At 40.1% G+C, this 17,578-nt stretch overlaps 1 protein-coding gene across 31 annotated transcripts in view; it reads right to left on the reverse strand.

Moving 5' to 3' along the window:
* The window catches only part of madd (MAP-kinase activating death domain), a 53,302-nt gene that overhangs the window by 11,508 nt on the left and 24,216 nt on the right, over window positions 1–17,578 (reverse strand). For 5 of the 31 annotated variants that reach the window (XM_080301964.1, XM_026161699.2, XM_080301949.1 and 2 more), the window contains 19 exons: window positions 17,250–17,503; window positions 16,870–17,009; window positions 14,915–15,016; window positions 14,528–14,569; window positions 13,129–13,188; window positions 9,675–9,783; window positions 9,353–9,539; window positions 8,354–8,504; window positions 7,836–8,039; window positions 6,402–6,452; window positions 5,007–5,110; window positions 4,690–4,773; window positions 3,635–3,793; window positions 3,163–3,283; window positions 1,958–2,020; window positions 762–882; window positions 479–584; window positions 245–355; window positions 53–160 (listed from right to left, as the gene is read on the reverse strand). In XM_080301964.1, coding sequence (XP_080158090.1) covers window positions 53–160; window positions 245–355; window positions 479–584; window positions 762–882; window positions 1,958–2,020; window positions 3,163–3,283; window positions 3,635–3,793; window positions 4,690–4,773; window positions 5,007–5,110; window positions 6,402–6,452; window positions 7,836–8,039; window positions 8,354–8,504; window positions 9,353–9,539; window positions 9,675–9,783; window positions 13,129–13,188; window positions 14,528–14,569; window positions 14,915–15,016; window positions 16,870–17,009; window positions 17,250–17,503 — 2,277 coding nt within the window. Of the gene's footprint in view, window positions 1–52; window positions 161–244; window positions 356–478; window positions 585–761; window positions 883–1,957; window positions 2,021–3,162; window positions 3,284–3,634; window positions 3,794–4,689; window positions 4,774–5,006; window positions 5,111–6,401; window positions 6,453–7,835; window positions 8,040–8,353; window positions 8,505–9,352; window positions 9,540–9,674; window positions 9,784–13,128; window positions 13,189–14,123; window positions 14,142–14,527; window positions 14,570–14,914; window positions 15,017–16,869; window positions 17,010–17,249; window positions 17,504–17,578 lie in introns of all 31 variants that reach the window. The other 26 variants (XM_026161854.2, XM_080301954.1, XM_026161874.2 and 23 more) reach the window with 17 other exon arrangements.

A 17,578-nucleotide genomic window follows, 5' to 3' on the forward strand; every position in this document is an offset into this window, starting at 1 on the left:
TGTGACCAAGTCATTAGGGAGACAGTACACATAAAATGCAGACTTTGCATACCTCCATGAAAAAGATGTCTCCTGTAGTATCAGTGCCAGCATGAACAACAAATGTTTGTTTCTTGATGTGACGGCTTCCGCTGGGCCTGATGGACAGCTCTCGGCCGTTCTGCAAATGTAGTTCAGCACATATTTCATCAAAACAATGAACTGAAGTTTAACTGGGTGAAATAAAACGAATACAAATTTTTACCATTTGAGCCAGTTTGTCAAGTATCTCGTTGATCTCTTGGCTATACGTGAGGCCGATGTGGGACTTGCCCATCAGGCGCCTCACTTTCTTCCTGATGTCATTTTTGCTCACCTACATGAAAACAAACAAACACAAACCTCAAAGGCTGACATATTCACAGGGAAACAAAAATTTGTGTATATTAACAAACAGTTTTACTGTGCTTTGAATGAACTGACAAAAAGCACTCCATACTTTCATCATTAGCATGTATGCAATCATGTTGTGCAGCAGGGTGGCCAAAAGTCTGTCTTCATCATCCTCCAGGCGCTTGCGGTCATGTTCTCCCAGTGACAGGTATCTGTGTCGACATGCAACACAGAAGAACTTATTCACAGTCCACAATGAGTTCCATGGAGTAGATATGAAAACGGTGATGCAACATAGTGAAAAAACCAAGACCAAGAGAAAAAAAAAAAAGCATATGAAAATTAACATAAATCACACTGGCTGAACTAAAACAATGGCCAAGTGGAACCTTTCAATCATCTCCTGAGGTCCTTGGTCCATGCCCATGCCCTCACGCTCCAACATAACAGCATCTAAGAAGGCATCCTCCCAGAACTGCACCTGGTCCCAAAGTGTGGAGCGCTCCTTACCTAGAAACATCAAGAAGACAGATGAAGCTCCCCAAAATTTGAAAAGCTTCTGTCTGCACCTTGGCTGGTAACATATTAACACAAACTACACCACATGCAGCCACCAAGCTCTTTCAAAGATTTGCATACATTTCTATAACAGGAGAAAATATGCGTGTATCGGGGTCTGATACATGCTGGTCGTTAACACATCTTACACACAATAAGGTTTACTGGAACATTTGGATGAGCATAATTAAGCGCACATCAAAACAGGTCAAATGAAAACTAAACCAAAATGGTTTGGCACGCACACACGCGCGCACACACACACACACACACACACACACACACACACACACACACACACACACACACACACACGCACACACACACGCGCACGCACACACACACGCGCACACACACACACACGCGCACACACACGCGCACACACACACACACGCGCACACACACACACACGCGCACACACACACACACACACACACACACACACACACACACACACACACACACAGCAGGTACAGTGTTGTCTGCTGCAGCTTTTGAGTGCGGTTTTTGTAACCTTTCCAAAATAACAAGTTAGTGGAGCTTTTTTCCCCCTTTAGCCTCAAATTAGTTGCTTTCACTTTCCATTACATCATTTTTTCTCACCCCAATTACAATGTGGTAATTGGTCACTAGGAATCTTGACATTTAACAGTATCACTCATCAGCTGGTTGCTTGAGTGTGTTCAGCTGGTAATTACATCTCTACCAGCACTTAAAGGTAACACTCATTCAGTGTGCAAACCCATGAAATGTTAGGCTGTTAGGTTAAAATAAAAGTTAGAGGGAAAATGTTTGTGAACAGAAAAATCAAAGAAACATTAACTAAAAGCTCCTAGTTTAACTGTGATCTTCCTGTGAGACATCTTCCTATTGCTTACATGCTCTACCCCTCTGTATGTTTAACACAGATGTGCAAGGAAAAAAGAAAACCCCACAGAGATTAAACACAGAGCTAGCTGGGGTGAACCGTGGATACGCTCCACAAACACAAAGGAATTAAAGGGCAAAGGCAAGAGATCAGCCCTACTTAGTGAAAAGGTTTCCATGGCAGCATCCTCTAGTTGATCCCAAACGGAGCTCTTATCACGGCCTGGAAGAATTCCCCATGAGGAGCAGCAGGAGGGAAAAAAAGCAGCAAAAGCAGGAGGGGGTTAGGCGAAGAGGTGAGTAGGTTTAATGGCAACAACAAAAGCGGAGCGGGTCGAAACCCACACGAGACGAACAAAAACAAGGAGAAATGGACAAAGCAAGCCCAGATATTCACAGATCTAGAACTTGGCTGGCTTGTTATTTTATAACAGCACTCAAGGAGATGAGCCACTATCTTACGTTCTTACTTTAGTTTGACATTCTGTTTTGTTACACAGAGTCACAGTTAGATACCATTTTTTCTGGTGTTCTAAATTACAGTCATTCAGAAAAAGTCACAGACAAGTGCCACCTTCAGCAAAGAAAATTAGTCATTTGCACAGGTTAGGAAGGAGTGACAAATTAAAGGAAAAACCTGGCAGAGAATAAAGCATTTCTATCTTAATAATGGGAGTGATCAAAGATGACAATTGTTCCAGCTATAAGGCCTTGTGGGAGGGGCTTCACAATTAGAAATATCTGTATACGCTTTTATATAAAGTCACCAAAAATTTTAACCAAATGTATATCTATGGAGATGTTGGACTCCATTGAGTCCAAAGTCAACAGCACTCTGAACCACCATGATGAAAGCATCAAATGAGGGAATGTTTTTTGGAGGAGTGATGTCTGAGCCTTCAGTGGCGTTCCAGACACTTGAAGAATCAATGGAGAACACTGAAACTGTTATACTGGCATGTAGTGGGCTACTACTATTATTACAATTATCTTTACAGTTTATTTTATTTTTTAGACAAAACAAAACAGCTTTTAACCTTTAGCTGTAGTTTACTGGTTTGTAGCATTTAACATTACATAATCCTAAATCATCACATGTCTGACTTCTGCTTTGCTCTATTATAAGCAACTCCCAAATTAGTGAAAGTTCACTGTGATTACATTAACTGGCAAACCAAATTAGGAAGTTGCGTAAGTTAAAGTAAGTAAGGGGTAACTGAAAGTGCTTCAGTCTTTACTTTAGTGGAAGGACCAATTTTAAGTTGTTAGTACAGCAACAAAGAACAGAAAGCAAGTTTTTACCAAGCATCAGCTGTTGGAGCAAACTGTAAGAGAAAGCCTTAGAACAAGAGAGCAGGAGCCTACCCAGCAGGCCTTCGAAAAGGTAAATCCTCATACTGGTGTCCTCGATGGGCTGTGCAGGCAGCCCCTTTGCCAAGGCAGGTAAATGATCTTTTACACCAGGTTTCAGAGTATGGGTCTTCCCCTTTGGAAAAAAGACAAAGTGAATCAGAAGTTATTACAATAACCCCAAATATGTTCGCAAATGTGCAAATATAGAAAACTAGCTTAAATTCATTTAAATACGTTGACACCACTTGGGTTTTAACGCAACACGAACACTGAATTGCTGGAAGATGTAGGTTTCCTTAGTTTAATCTTAGTTAAAGAAACAAAAACTATTTTCCACTTCAACTTTTTCAAGTTTTAACCTCTACTGGTTGTGACTGAACTTCAACTGAACCTTGAAATCCCACCAAGGCCCAGTACCTTTTGTGAAGCTTTCACTTATTTTAACTTGTGAAGTCATAAACAAAGCAGTGAGTCCTTTACTTACAAACACTGAGCTGGTGGCTGGGTTGGTTTCAATCTCGCTGTCAGAAAGAGTCCCCCTGGACTGAGTTAAATGAGGGGCGGTTCTCCCGCCAAGGCCATCGCCTGCTGTGCTGCTCAGATCACTGTCAGCTCCGAGAGTTTCTCCAGAGCTATTGCTTATCTACAAAGTAAGAACCAAGGTGTAAGAACAATACAGAAGTGGGGAAGGTTTATTCTTGGGAGTATTTAGTTACTAAAAAACATTAAAAAAAGAAAAAAAAGAAAAAAGCACAATCACGCAAAATAACTTAAACAGTTATGCAACATATTCCTCATCTTAACCCAGCACTACACCAGTTTTAAAAAACCACCTTAATCAGATATACCTTGAAATTATGTTTTTTTTTCCTGTGTACTTTTATCAACCTCTCACATTGTGGAAGAAGTTTGGCCACAACACACTTCTTTACTCTGATACTGCTGTTTCTGTTCATTGAGGTTTATGTGCATTTCTTCTATGCACAGCTCTGATAAAGACCAACCACATCATTTCAATCATAGTGAGGTCTGGGCTTCAACTGGTCCATTGCAACATCTTAATTCTTTTCTTTTTCAGCTGCTCTGCTGTAGATTCACTGCTGTGCTTGGGATCATTGTCCTACTGCCCTACAAGCTTTAGCTGGAGAACCAATAGCCTCAGATTTGACTCCATGATATTCAGTGACTGTGAGGTGCCCATTTTCATTCTTCTTAACATCACTGTATGATGACTACATGTTTTTAAATGGTTGCACTCTTTGAGAATGACATCTGCATCATTTTTATATAATTACTTTTGTTCATGGAGAGGCTGAAAACTCATCATCTAAGGACATTTGGCATTTTCAGTCTTCACTAAATCTATAACCTAGCAACAGCAACGTCATAGCTCTCAGAGGACTGGTTTGTTTTATTACAGCTAACAATATGCTAACACATACCACCCACATTTCTTGCTTCTTTTTTTTTTTTTTAATTACTTTGTAGGTGGAATAAACCGAAATTTAGTGACTAATATCTGAGTTGGCCATGCCCTACCACTGTGCTGGCCTCTGAGTCCTGGCTGGTGCTCCTTGTCAGGATTGGTGGCTCTGAGCTTGCTACAGATTCAGTGTCACTCTTCTGTAACCCAAAAGAAAAAAAAACAAAAAACAATACATTGGTATTTTTATATGTAATGGTATTTTCAAGGGAAACAACATCAAAACTTGAATACTACAAGAATTACAGGCTCTGGCAAAAACATATACAAAGACTGGGGAATTAGATTGAACTATTAAGCTTTTATATTTTAAACCTAGTTTAATCTTCTCTATGCTTCACACATGTTTTCGCACAGTGCTGCATATACAAACCTGAGATCCAGATGTTACACTCAGGCCACTATCAGCACTGATTTGGGACTTCTTCTCCTCTGCATCTGTCACCTGGGGGCGCTGCTGCTTTGCTCCTTCTGACCCTGCAAAATAGGCATGATTATAAGCACATTTTCATGAAGACAACTACGCTGCCTTCTTACCTTATTCAGAGCCGCCTCACTCAAAACCAGCACAGCACAGCGACACTGACGCTACATCCATCTGAAGTGCCAAAGCCTCAATTTAAACATTGCATTGCACTTGTGCACAGCAAAGCATACAGTATAACACTAGCTTATCAAAGTTTGGTATCAAAGACTTGGTGCCTTAACCTCATTCTAGCTGAAAAATACTGTAAGAAGAAAAATTAATAATTCCTGCATCTTTAAAAAAAAAAAAAAAGTTCTAATTATTTTATTTTTATCTTTCCATATAAAATACTGGTGTTATAATGAAAAAAAAAAAACAAAAAAACAGCTTAAGTTGTTCAAGACCAGACAGAGAAAAGACAGAAGGGGCAAGCAGAGTGCAGTAAAATTGGGAAAAAGTTACAAATGAAAACAAAACTGCCAGAGCGTGTGACATTAAGTCTCAGTCAATGCTGCAAATGTGGCCCAAGTTACACCAAAAACAGACACAGGCAGTTAGGCATGCAGACAAACTGATGGACGGTAAAGGAGACATTTTCTGTTTCAAGTGTGATTTGCAATTTGTTCCATCACCTCCGCAGGTGCAGATGGTGACGAGTACATCCTGACCCTTCCTTGTTCCTTTTTCATTCCCCCCCCCCCGTGATTTTGTGACGTTTAACTTTTCTAACATTTCATAAGGCTTTTAAGTGTACCTGTGAAATATTGGCTGCAAACACACAGTTTACAGCAAGCCACTTGAAACTGGAAAGAATACAGTTAAAAGAGGAGGACAGGGCAGCAGGTATTCATCTCTGTTCATCATAATGCATGTTTGCAAGGAAAAAGAAACACACTGGTAAAACAAAATGACATATTGAAATTCCCCCTTTTTTTTAAAAAAAAATGTCAATTAAGTTCCACAAGATTTTGTGGACAGTCTCTATTAAACACAGCATGGCATTTTTGAAAATAAAATGCTTTCTTTTCCCTAAAAGTATTGTATTTGTGTAAAATGCTTTAGCCTTAATTATTTTATAGAAAAAACAGCCTGATACACATTTTATTTGTAAGAGTAAAATCAAGACCTGTGTAACTATATTTCTTGGGTTATTCTCCTTCATTTCTTTTTTATTTATTCATGTATAAAAGATCCTGGTAAGTTTGAAAAGGTAGACAGAAGGCAGCAGGAAAAAAAGGTCAGCAGCTGAACACCCTAATCCTTTTTTGTTGGGTTTTTTTGGGTGTGTGAAAAGTCTCTTACTCTGTTGTTTTTCCATAGCTTTTTGCTTATCCTGGTGCTTGCTCCACAATTCTACCCAAGATGCATTGCAAGCAAGGAGAGAAAGACAGAGAGAGAGTCAGAGAGCTGGTTGAAAAGGCATGTATGGTGGATGAGCATCAAAATCAAAAGCAAAACAAAGTAAGCATTGAGAATCTGTCAATATTGACGGAAGGTATTTTGTAATGTTTGCATGTAGCTCTGCTTTAATCTGGAACATTTTAAAAAATAGAAAAAGAACTTTTTTTTTTTTTTACATTGAATCCATCATGTGTAACAGCTACTAAGGGAACATTACAACACACCCGTAGTTCCTGGCACAAAGTCCTGGAGAGCCACACAGTGACGTCAGAATGAGCTTTTGCTCTAATTACAGGCCACTGATTTGCATTTATTGCATTTGTCTGGCTCTCCAGAGCACAAGTAAGACAGCAAGAGAGAGAGATCAGGAGATAGAAAGAGAGCGAGAGAGGGAGAGAGATGGATGATTTGGAAAAGAGCATGGGATGAGGTTGAGAGGCCGATTAGCCAGCATGTGAAATGGAGCAGTTGCAGAAGCCAGGATGCAAGTCTCACAGCTTTCTGTAGAATTGAAGGTGCAGCTTCTAACAAGAAAAGAAGGGGGTATGGGTAGGAGAGGCGTCAGGGTGGTTTAGCTGAGAAAGTCCCCTGTATACAGACCCAGAATAACTTTTGGAAATTGAAATCCTGAAGAGATTATTAAAGATTTTTCCACTTACTTCCATCTGGACCAATAGAAAAGCTTCTTAGGTGACATTTGCATTCTTACTGGGACTGTTTACTGGGGAGTGATTCTTCCACCCACCATGCTGAGAGCAAAGGGAGCTGCTATTTTCTACAGCACGCCTTGCAGAAAACCTGCAGTGAGGGTAGTCTCGACTACTGATGCGCATACCTCTGGTTTCCCTCATCCACTACTGCAGATTTACGTATTGGAAGACCAAAACAATGACATGCATTCAAGGTGCCGAGAGGCTAACGACAGAACTCTGGGAAGGAGGCAAACAGGGGCACAGATGTTTAAGGGAAGGGAGACAAGCACACGCAGTCCAGGCTGAAAGACAGGGATATATTCCAGACACTTTGCAAGGCTTTCATCATGTCTGCAACCAAGGCCTCATTCTGAATTTGAATTTCGAAAATCATCTAAGCAGAACATTATTGTTATTATTGTTGTTTTGGTTTTTTAGTTTGGCTGCCCACTCTTGCGATTATTTTTAGTCAAAATGTGTGGAATATTATTACCCTGCAAGAATCTGAGTCTGGAACAAGTGAGGGGATCTTTCTTTGAGACGGCTGGAGGAGGGGAGGGAGACTGGTATTAAGGGTGATGAGCTTGTAGGGGGAGGGGATTTTTACAGTGCACATGCAACCGGGCTGGAGTGGTGTACACACCAATCGAGGCAATAAAGTTCTCCTCATTCAGACTCCGGGTATCAAAATGGCGGGCTCCTTTGCCCGTTGTGTGGTGTGGCAGCTGCAGGTGGGGAATATTCAGAAGGCCCTGAGGTCTGGCAGTCTCCATACGACCAGAAGGACTCTCTTTACTCCCTGGGCTGCCAGCACTGTCTGTGGGGCTTCGCTTGCGCTTTTCTGGGTCTACCGAGTTACGGAAATTAAGGGGCCAAAAACAGAGGTCATCAAAAATACACAAAAACAAAAGAGGCGGTGGGTTAAACTGGGAATCAATTAAAAGTAAGAAAAATCACACTTTTAGTGCTTCGAAGTCTAACATGCAACACAAAGCTTAATATAAACAGTGCAAAGACGGACAAGTGTTAGTAGCACAGGCTCGCTGCCGTTACACTCCTCAGCACAAAGAATCTTAAACAAGCTGAGAAAAGTAAAAGTAAATAAATAAATCCTCTAACTCACTCATTTCCACTCCTCCGTGTTAAAAGCATGAGGCATACCTTTGGTTTGATAATGTGTACGTGCTATTTCCAGCAGGCTGAATACACTGGCCATTCCCCCGAGGCCTGCATTAGTGTAGGAGTGCTCCAGACTGGAAACGGTGCACTTCAAGATGTCCAACATGCCTTTGTACACCTTCCTGTTCACCTCCTGGAAACAAAACACAGTAACATGGTTTCTACTGAAAAACTGAATAGAAAAATACAAATAACACTACAAGCTTCCATCGTCAAAGACTATCATTTCAAAACCTTAAACAAGTCTCAGTTATTAAAGGCAAACAATACTTTGAACAAGTCCCAGATTGAAACACTTCATATATAATATATAATCTCATGGAATTATTATTCCAATAGTTATATTCTGAAAATTAAAAAAATCCTCGAAGTTCACTGTTCTTCTAAGTGTTTATACACCATAAAAACATGCAGGATAAGTTGCTCTCGAAAATCTTGTGTGATGGAAGCAGCTGCAGGAAGCCAACGGTGGGACCATCACTCAAACTCAAAGAGTACCAACCAGGGATGGGTGGAGAGGGCAGAAAGGATACCATAATGTTATACATTAATGTATGTATACATTATGGGGGGCTAGGACTCTTATTGAAAAGCTGTTCTTTTGTCACTTTTTGCAGTGATTATGTTTCAAACAAAATAACGACCGCTAGTGAAAAAGGAGAAGAAAACCTACAGCCAAGCACTTTTAACAGATAAGTGCTTTAACATGCTGCAGAGTGGTGGAACTGTGGTTAGCTTTATTTTGTTGCATCTGTATATGCAAAAGCCTGGCAGGTTGATATCAAACACAGCAGAGCCTTAGAATACTGTTTCAGAACTTCCTTCTATATTGTTCTGGCTCAATACTGGACCAATTCCAAATGTTTTTGTCCAGATTAATCATTTAGACTAAACAAAATGAGAAAATATAGCCCAGGTTAAAAATACTCCTGGTACAGGCAAGCGCTGTCATGGAATAATGAATAAGAACAAAGATCTCACCACATCCCGAATGATCTCCTGCCTGGCGTCTTCCTCCGACTGGACGGCTCTGTTCAGCTTACTCAGCACAAACACACGAAGCTGCTCGTTCTCCAACAGGCGGCGCACCTTTTTCATATTGAGCCAGCCCACTCCCTGACCATCCAGAACACTCTGCACTACTTCCTTAAGGAACTGCTGGTTCTCACTGAATGGACATAACACAGGTTCAGTCACACTAAACAGCAATTACACAACAATTAAAATGCATCCAATCTAAAGCCTTTAGCTTAACAAATACAAAAGAATTAAGAAATACTTTTAATCTAAAATCGTTTACTACCTTGTGTTGTTTACCCGGCCCTGAGGAGAGGGCGATTCTCTTTTCACAGTCGGACTGTGTTTGATCACTGAAGACTTCTGGTCAACAAGTGCTCGAGGTGCGCGTGCGCCTGGAAGAACAACCACGATAATTATGTTTCTAATACATCACAAAATAATAACACACATAAACTACAAACTACTAGCTCGCTACACAGAGGAGCACTGGATTAGACTCACACAGAGGCACTTGCTAACCAGGAATTGTAATCCGGGGGGGGCTTTCAAATCAGATTTTTATAAGATTCAACATCAGATAGGAAAGAAAGCAGTTTACATCACTTTGTGAAGAGGACAAACACTGAAGGTTATCTACTGCTGAACACACAAATTACTGGCGTTGCTAGAGTCTATTATTACAACAGGAGAAGTGAAGGACAAATCAAACAGGGACATGGTGCAGACACTCTTCTTCTCTTGCTCTCTACACACAAACACACACAGGAGTCCTAATGGTGCTCTTGGTGGTGGCATCACACATTAGCAGAATAGTGATTTGAGGTCAGTGGGAGGACAGTGTGTAGCAAAACTACATCAGTGATAACATGCATGAAGGAAAATAAAGACGTGAGTGGATGGATACCACAATGCAGTAGATGTTAGGACTGTGGAAATCATTTCATCATTGTAGTATAAAATGATCAAAAAATGATTCAAGTCCAAGTATTGCAATTTCCATCCATTTTAAACCTTTACCTAACTGTGTGTAAGAAACCTAAACGCTGTTACACATTCAGCCATTTCAGACAAAATAACTTCCACTGATCTGATATTTTATTATTGTTTTTCTATTCCAGCTACACCGTGTTGACTCAAACTACACATTTCAAAGAGCCTTTCCTAATAGAACCCGCTCCTTCTACGACTCACCCTGTATGTGGCGGCGTTCATGCTAAATACTAATGTGCGGCACACCTGTTCGGTTATGTCAGTTAACAATTCCAGTAAAAATTTTCCAGTAAAAATTATTCAAACACAACACTGACCAAAAAAAAAAAAAAAAAAAAAGCATTAAATGGAGCTTTTTCACTATAAATGTAACATAGAAATAACAAGAAATAGGCATAAGTGGAGGAAGCCTGACATTGTGTTCAGTCTGGTGGCCCAGTTCTAAAATTGGTCAAAGGTTCCTTTCATTTGCTGACAGAGCATGCTGGTTCCGACACAGAAACTCTGCTTTGACTCATCTGCAACTAAAATGGCCAGTCATGCTGTAGCAGCAATAACCAACAATATGAAAGGATGCTGTCCATTATAACCACACATACAAACATAACACGCGGGAGCGCATCAAGCTTCAGCAGTTTTTAAGACTGGGCTGGGTGAGGAGCATCCCCCAAAAAGAAGGGGATGGAAATCTTTCTTTTTCCTTTCATCACAAGCTTGTTTACTTCCACTTTTATATGGCAGTGGAGATCTATTGTTTATTTCTGTTGTCGAAGTTTTATTGGAGATCAATGCTGCGACTGCACAAGAAGAATTTTTCAGCATGCTTTAGTCTGAAAACCAATAACTCATAGCTGTTCTTTCGGTTTTCCTTATGATTTATTGTGGAAGGGATGGCAACTGAAGCAGCACTTGAAACACGGGGAATTTTCAAGTATGATGAATGTTGCAGCAGGAAGAGGGTGGAGACTGTATGGACTCTGTCCACTATGAATATGAACAGATAAGTCTGAGGCCAAATGAAAAGAAGCTTGTTGGAAACTCAGCTTCTCTATCCGGAGACTCAACTTTCATAATTTTTTGTTTGTGGCTTCTTAAAGAAGCTAGAAAACAGGGGTAAAATGCTCGGAAGACCTGAGTTGAAAAATAAACTGGAAGTGAGATCAATCTGCATACCAGTCTGAAGCCTGGAAATAATATACAACTGTAAAAGCAGGTCAGGGTACAATGATTGGTCAGATTTTTGCACTGACTGAGCCAGGTGGAATAACAAATTCTGTCAATAAATCAGAAACACTGATTCATCATGATACAAATGAAATAAATCTGTAAAAATATAACAGGCATAATTTTAAGATATGATTTATAGTTAAGATATTATTTGTGGATCAGGTGACAGAGTTGGTTGCCCCACCATTATCAAAGGAATCAGTGGGTTCTCATTCCTAGCATTAGTTTCAATGTCTCCCCCTGCGATGCACCTCCCTGTCTATTCCTGGGAAGCTTTTCTCATTACACATATTCTGATTGGCTGGTGACTGCAAAGTACAGCCTGCATATAGCTCTACTGCACAGTCATTATTCAAACACCTCTTCTTGTTTCGATATGTTTTATAGGGTAGCCAGCTCATCCATCCATAGGCAGGTGTGCTTAGCCAACTTCTCCATCACCAGGCACTAACTGCCTTTTTGCTTCACCTCACCCTGAACATGAGTCTTCACCATAGGCTGGGACATCCCACCATTTAGCTATGCAGTAAGGTAGTTTCTTTGTACAGTTTAGTATGCCAGCTAACACATGCTGTCCTTTTTGTCAGTACTGTACTTTGATTTGTTCTGTTGTTGGTCTGTCTGACAGAGTGGCCACAGACCATTTGTACCATATGCTCTGCACTTTGCCTGCACTCATCAGAGGGAGGCAAAAGTGGCCTCCCTCTGATGAGATCTCTGTAGGCAGACGGGCCATCCTTTGAGAGCCAGCAGACTGCAAACATGCTAACCCTGCTGGACAATAAATTCCACTTTACCTGCCCACAGCCAGCATGCCAACAGATGATGGAGTTCCATCCGGGCCGACTATACCTTGGCCCAATGTAGTAACAGAAACCACCAGATCAATTTTAAAAAATTAAGAAATTGTCCCAGGCCACCAGCATGGCAAAAACAATGTTTCCTCCAGGCCGCTGCTTTCAAAGCAGAGCTATTTGAGAACGTGGCCCCTAAAACTGACCCAAATATGAGGTAGGAGACTAATGTGACTATGGACATTTGCATGCAACAGTCTCAAGTCCTGTAATGTGCTCTTGTATAATACTACTGGTGTTCCCAGAGCTATGGTCAAAGTTCCAGTAGCTCTATTCAGGAAGCGTGCTGCAGCTGAGGTGTAAAACAACCTACACATGTGATGTATTTCTTACATCCTTTTATCCGTCTTGTGTTTCATTTGCTTCTCTGGGCTTAATAGTTTTATAACATATTGCTCTCATTTCCCTGCGATTGCTGAAAATATCCTCATTTGTTTTAACATTTTGTGATATTGCTAGTGAAATAGATGAGGTTAAACATACTGTGGCATGAACAGTTAGTCTGAGAAAGAACAGTCACTATGAATGGCAGTGCGATAAGACAACACTGGACCTTTAATGACAAACACAGTGACTGAAATGGAGAGAGACACGAGGAATGCTGGGAGATGTAATTGACTGGCTTGGAGAAGCATGCAGCTCACGCGATAAAAGGGCAGAACCCACCTTCTCCGCTCCCCGGGCCGGCCTCTGTAATTATCTCCATTAGAGAATTTAGCCCAAATACTGCACACAAAACCCAGAATTAGTGCCGCGAAAAGGTGGACAGAGAGAGGGACACCGGCCCAGACACAACCAGTCTGAACATCAACCCATACTACAACACACATGCACACTCAACATGGCGTCAAACAATAGAAAAAAAAATATTGAAGGAAAAAAAAAAAAAAGGGTAGACAGAAAAGAGAAATACACAGTATGTACTGATGATGGTGTTGACCCTGAAAATGTTGGATAAAATGAACAATGCCAGCAAGATGTTCAACATTTACAACCCAAGTAAGAGCAGAGTATAGCTCATACTTTGTTGTGCACACATCAGTAGCCTGAACCACATGAATAATGCTGAACAGTTCAACATAGACAGTGTAAATCTAGTGCAATGGACTGAGTCCCTTCTTTTTGAACATGTGCATGAAGGAATTTATCACTAAGTGATTATCTTGTTTCAAGAATTAAAAACAAACCAAAATAGAAAGCAGTAAAATACTCAAATCTAAAATCATATTTGTTAAATAGTTCATTAAATCAAAAAGAAAACGCCACCAAACAAGCAAACAACACAAAAGTTTAAGAGACAAGCGGCCAGTGGGAGATAAACAGATCATTCAAAGACTTAAATGTTACTCCATTATATATATATAAGGACTTGACATTTTTCCTCTAGCGGTAATGATGAGCAGATGCCACACCAATTACAGATTATAGTCAAAAATCTTTTGACTGTAAATGTGTGCGTCACAGTGCATCAAGAAGACTCCCAACAGGCACACAAAGAGGGATGGCAAAGAAACAAAGGGGAAGGTAGGGGTTTAGATCTGTGGTGTTATAAGTGTGTCTTAGTCTAAGAAAAAGAGGTATAAAGATAAGCAGAGGTCACTTCAAGGTTAAAGAAATGCCTATTCAAGAGGTTACAAACTATCACACCAGACATAACATACCCGGGCTTTCAGGGGAATCTGGACAAAGACAAAACACATCAAAATCAAAGGAACAGAACATTTTCTATGGCAGCTATTCCACATGGTGTGGAGCTATTGAGTTAGTTTATCATGCTTTACCTTTTTTGGGTTTTTTTTATATTATTTTGTTTTTCTCTCAGCTAAAGTGAAAATCCAGCCTAAACAGAATTCATTATAGAATTTCAATTTGCTCATCTCTGCAAAAACAACCTGCACAAGACCATGAAAATAATGTGAACTCTTTTTCTGAGTGGATTTTCTGACTCGAGAGAAATTTATTTATTTCATACATCCTCAATATTCTCCTTTAAATAGTGCCATATATGTTTGCCAATCCAAAAGGAGGAAAGTCAGGCTACAAAAAAAAAGCAAATTCTACAAACCTGCTTGCTCCACTTCCTCCTCAATATCAAAATTAAAATATTCTTTTTACCCCAAAACGAATTAGAAAAAGAAAAGAAAGGCAGAGAAGGAAAGTAAATTAATCAGTCAATAACATAAAAAATAAAAATAAAAAAATAAAAAAAATAAAAAACTTAAATTGAATTAGAATAGCATGTAATTTAAAGCATCCAAAATTGTATAATTGAGTAAATGAAGCCAGTGATGAACAAAAAATGTATCAAAATCATTTTTTTCCCCCCACGATTCCTATTTTTAGGTCTTTTCATATCCCCACAAAATATATTACAATTTTTTTTAATCACCGCTGAAACCACGCTGAACAGATAAGTATACTGAACAACTAAGTGTTCACATAAGCCACCTACCCTTTAGACTGGGGAACGGTGTTGATTTCTCCCTTGCTGCCTTATTAGGAAGGGCAAGATTGGACAAGCTGAAACTTGTGCCGTGGTTCTTGTAGAGATTGCCTGTAAAAGGAGTGATGAGAAAAATCAAATACTGCTTTGTGTTTGAATTCCTCCTCCAACATGTTTATTAGGGGTGCAACGATACACAAAATTCACGGTTCGGTTCGATACTTTGGTGTCACGGTTCGATATTTTTTCGATACAAAAAAAATGTTCATGCCTTTTTAATTTGTCATTTATTAAAATTATAAATATATATTTTAACTCAAAAGTACAGTTTTTAAATTTAATGTTGCTGAAACAACAAAGTAATAAAAATAAATAAATCTGATTGAGAAATCACTCATCTTTGGAAAAGAGTTTATTACAGAGGAATGGCTCTTTCCAAAATAAAAGCTATACTATACGCTTCTTCTGGGCTATACTCTCGGCAGCATATTAAACAGCACATGATCCTCCTTATGGGGACCTGATATAACGGCTGTCTAAATGACTCGGGTAAAGTTTGTAGCATGCGTGCTTGTTGTTTTTGTCTACTTCCACTTGCACTAGGATGATGTCGGAGTAAATGTGCAGTCATATTCGTTGTGTTCCCACTAGTGCTGTCAGCGTTAATCTCGTTGAAATGACATTAAAGCCACAACACGGCAAATCTCCGTTAACGAGCTACCGCGGATCGCCCCGTGCATAGGGCTGGACGGCCAACACGTTAACGAGCTAACTGCGCTAGCACACTAGTTCCCACCAATGTAATTGAGCATTGCATGGCACATCCAACATACTGTTTTACTTTAGTCCACGACGCGCTTACCTTCAGGGTCATACGTCACATGAAAACCAAAATAGTTCCAAACGCCAGATCTAAATGAGGGTGGGGGAGGTTCAATTTGCCATGTTGCAAGGAGAGCTTAACTTCTGTCTCGCTAGCTTGCCCTGCGCTCAGTGAATCTGCGTTCGACTACTCCGCCTAGGCTGCACTGTTGAGCGCAGATCCACTGAGTGCTCAACACAGACAGCATCATCAGAAGGAAAGTTGATAAAATAAATTAAAAATTTTGAATTGTTCGATACATATGCGTACCGAACCGAAAGCACTGTACGAGTATCGTTGCACCCCTAATGTTTATATCTGTGTTTATGCAGACCCATATCATATGCATATACAGTACACACATTAAATATACTGTCTTTGCTGTTTTTAAGCCTCCATAGCATTTCATCACCAAAGGCTGTGACATACCCTGCCTTCTTCAAAATGTTGGTATAACTTTTTATGACATATATAAATGCCATATCTCAATATCAATACTATAGCGACACCATATGTTTACATTCCCTACTGAGCACAACAACAACACAAGCAGTGTGTTGGTTGTGATGGACAAGCGGTTTTATTTTTCGGTCCAGGGAAAATGGTGCAAACGCTACTTTTGTGCTTACATTTGACTTCTGCTGTATATAATGCTGTCACTATTATTGCACTATAATGCTGCTGCTAATAGAAGGTTTTTTCCCGTTTATTGACATAAACATCAAAAATGTCCTTGAAATGTAATGATTTAATTTTGAGACTATATTGCAAAAACTCTGTTTAACATCGCTGACTCTTATCATTAAGTTTGGTAAAACATGTTTACTCTCAAAACAAGCCTTTGGTAAAACGAGGAAACTTGAACTTAAAAAGTAAAACCAAAAGCAAATATGTAAATAAAGTATGTCACATAATAACAGATTTCATATAGAAACAAAATCTCCTAATTTAACTCATCTCATCAACCTTATCTGGTCTTTCTGGCACTGCTGGCAACATGTTCTTCATCTTAGCATACAGTTGCTTTTTCTCCATATTCAGATCAATCACATTATATTGCCTCAGGTTAGCCGACAATACAATAATATTTAAATGTTCTTACTGGCGAAGGACATGAGTCCTCCAAATCCATCGTTGCTGTTGTTGGAAATGGTGGAGTTTGGTGAACTGTTACGTGAGTCTCCCTCCCCATCGGACTCTCCTGGGAGCCTAAGGCTACTGGGGCGTAAAGGACGCTGTGCCCTACGGAAATAAAATGGTGAAAAGACATTACAGTGCATCGTCGACACGGGAAAATATACATACACCACTGGTAACCCTCCAGCATTCACACTGTATAACATAACACCACCAAAGATTCAAGACCATGAATGAAGAGAGTATTCTGACATGCTAGGTTTGGAAAGAGATCATTGCATGGTCAGAGAGCCCATTTGAATGAAGATAATGCATTCATTCAAGCGATGAACAAGCTTAACACACTTGTTGCCATTGAGGTTCTGGTTGAATCGAGGGGTGTATGATTCCACTTGCTCTTCTGCATCAGGGTCATCCTCTGAGGGGAAGCCATACTGAGGCTCAAAGTATGGGTTGTCATACTCTTGCTTTTTGTTGGCTTGCTCCACCAGACCAGCATCAGCTGCAGGTCTGAGGAACGGCTGATTGGCCAATCCCGGCACGGGGTTCTGTAAAGCAGCGCTTGCTGATGCCTCAATTTCAGGTACTTCCCCTTGCTCCTAAAAAACACATGAAAACACATAAGAAGGGAATTTTGTAAATGTTCCTCAATGTGCACAACTATCATGCTGAAA

The sequence above is a fragment of the Astatotilapia calliptera genome, chromosome 1 (assembly GCF_964374335.1).
Source record: "Astatotilapia calliptera chromosome 1, fAstCal68.1, whole genome shotgun sequence".
NCBI classification, from domain to species: domain Eukaryota; kingdom Metazoa; phylum Chordata; class Actinopteri; order Cichliformes; family Cichlidae; genus Astatotilapia; species Astatotilapia calliptera.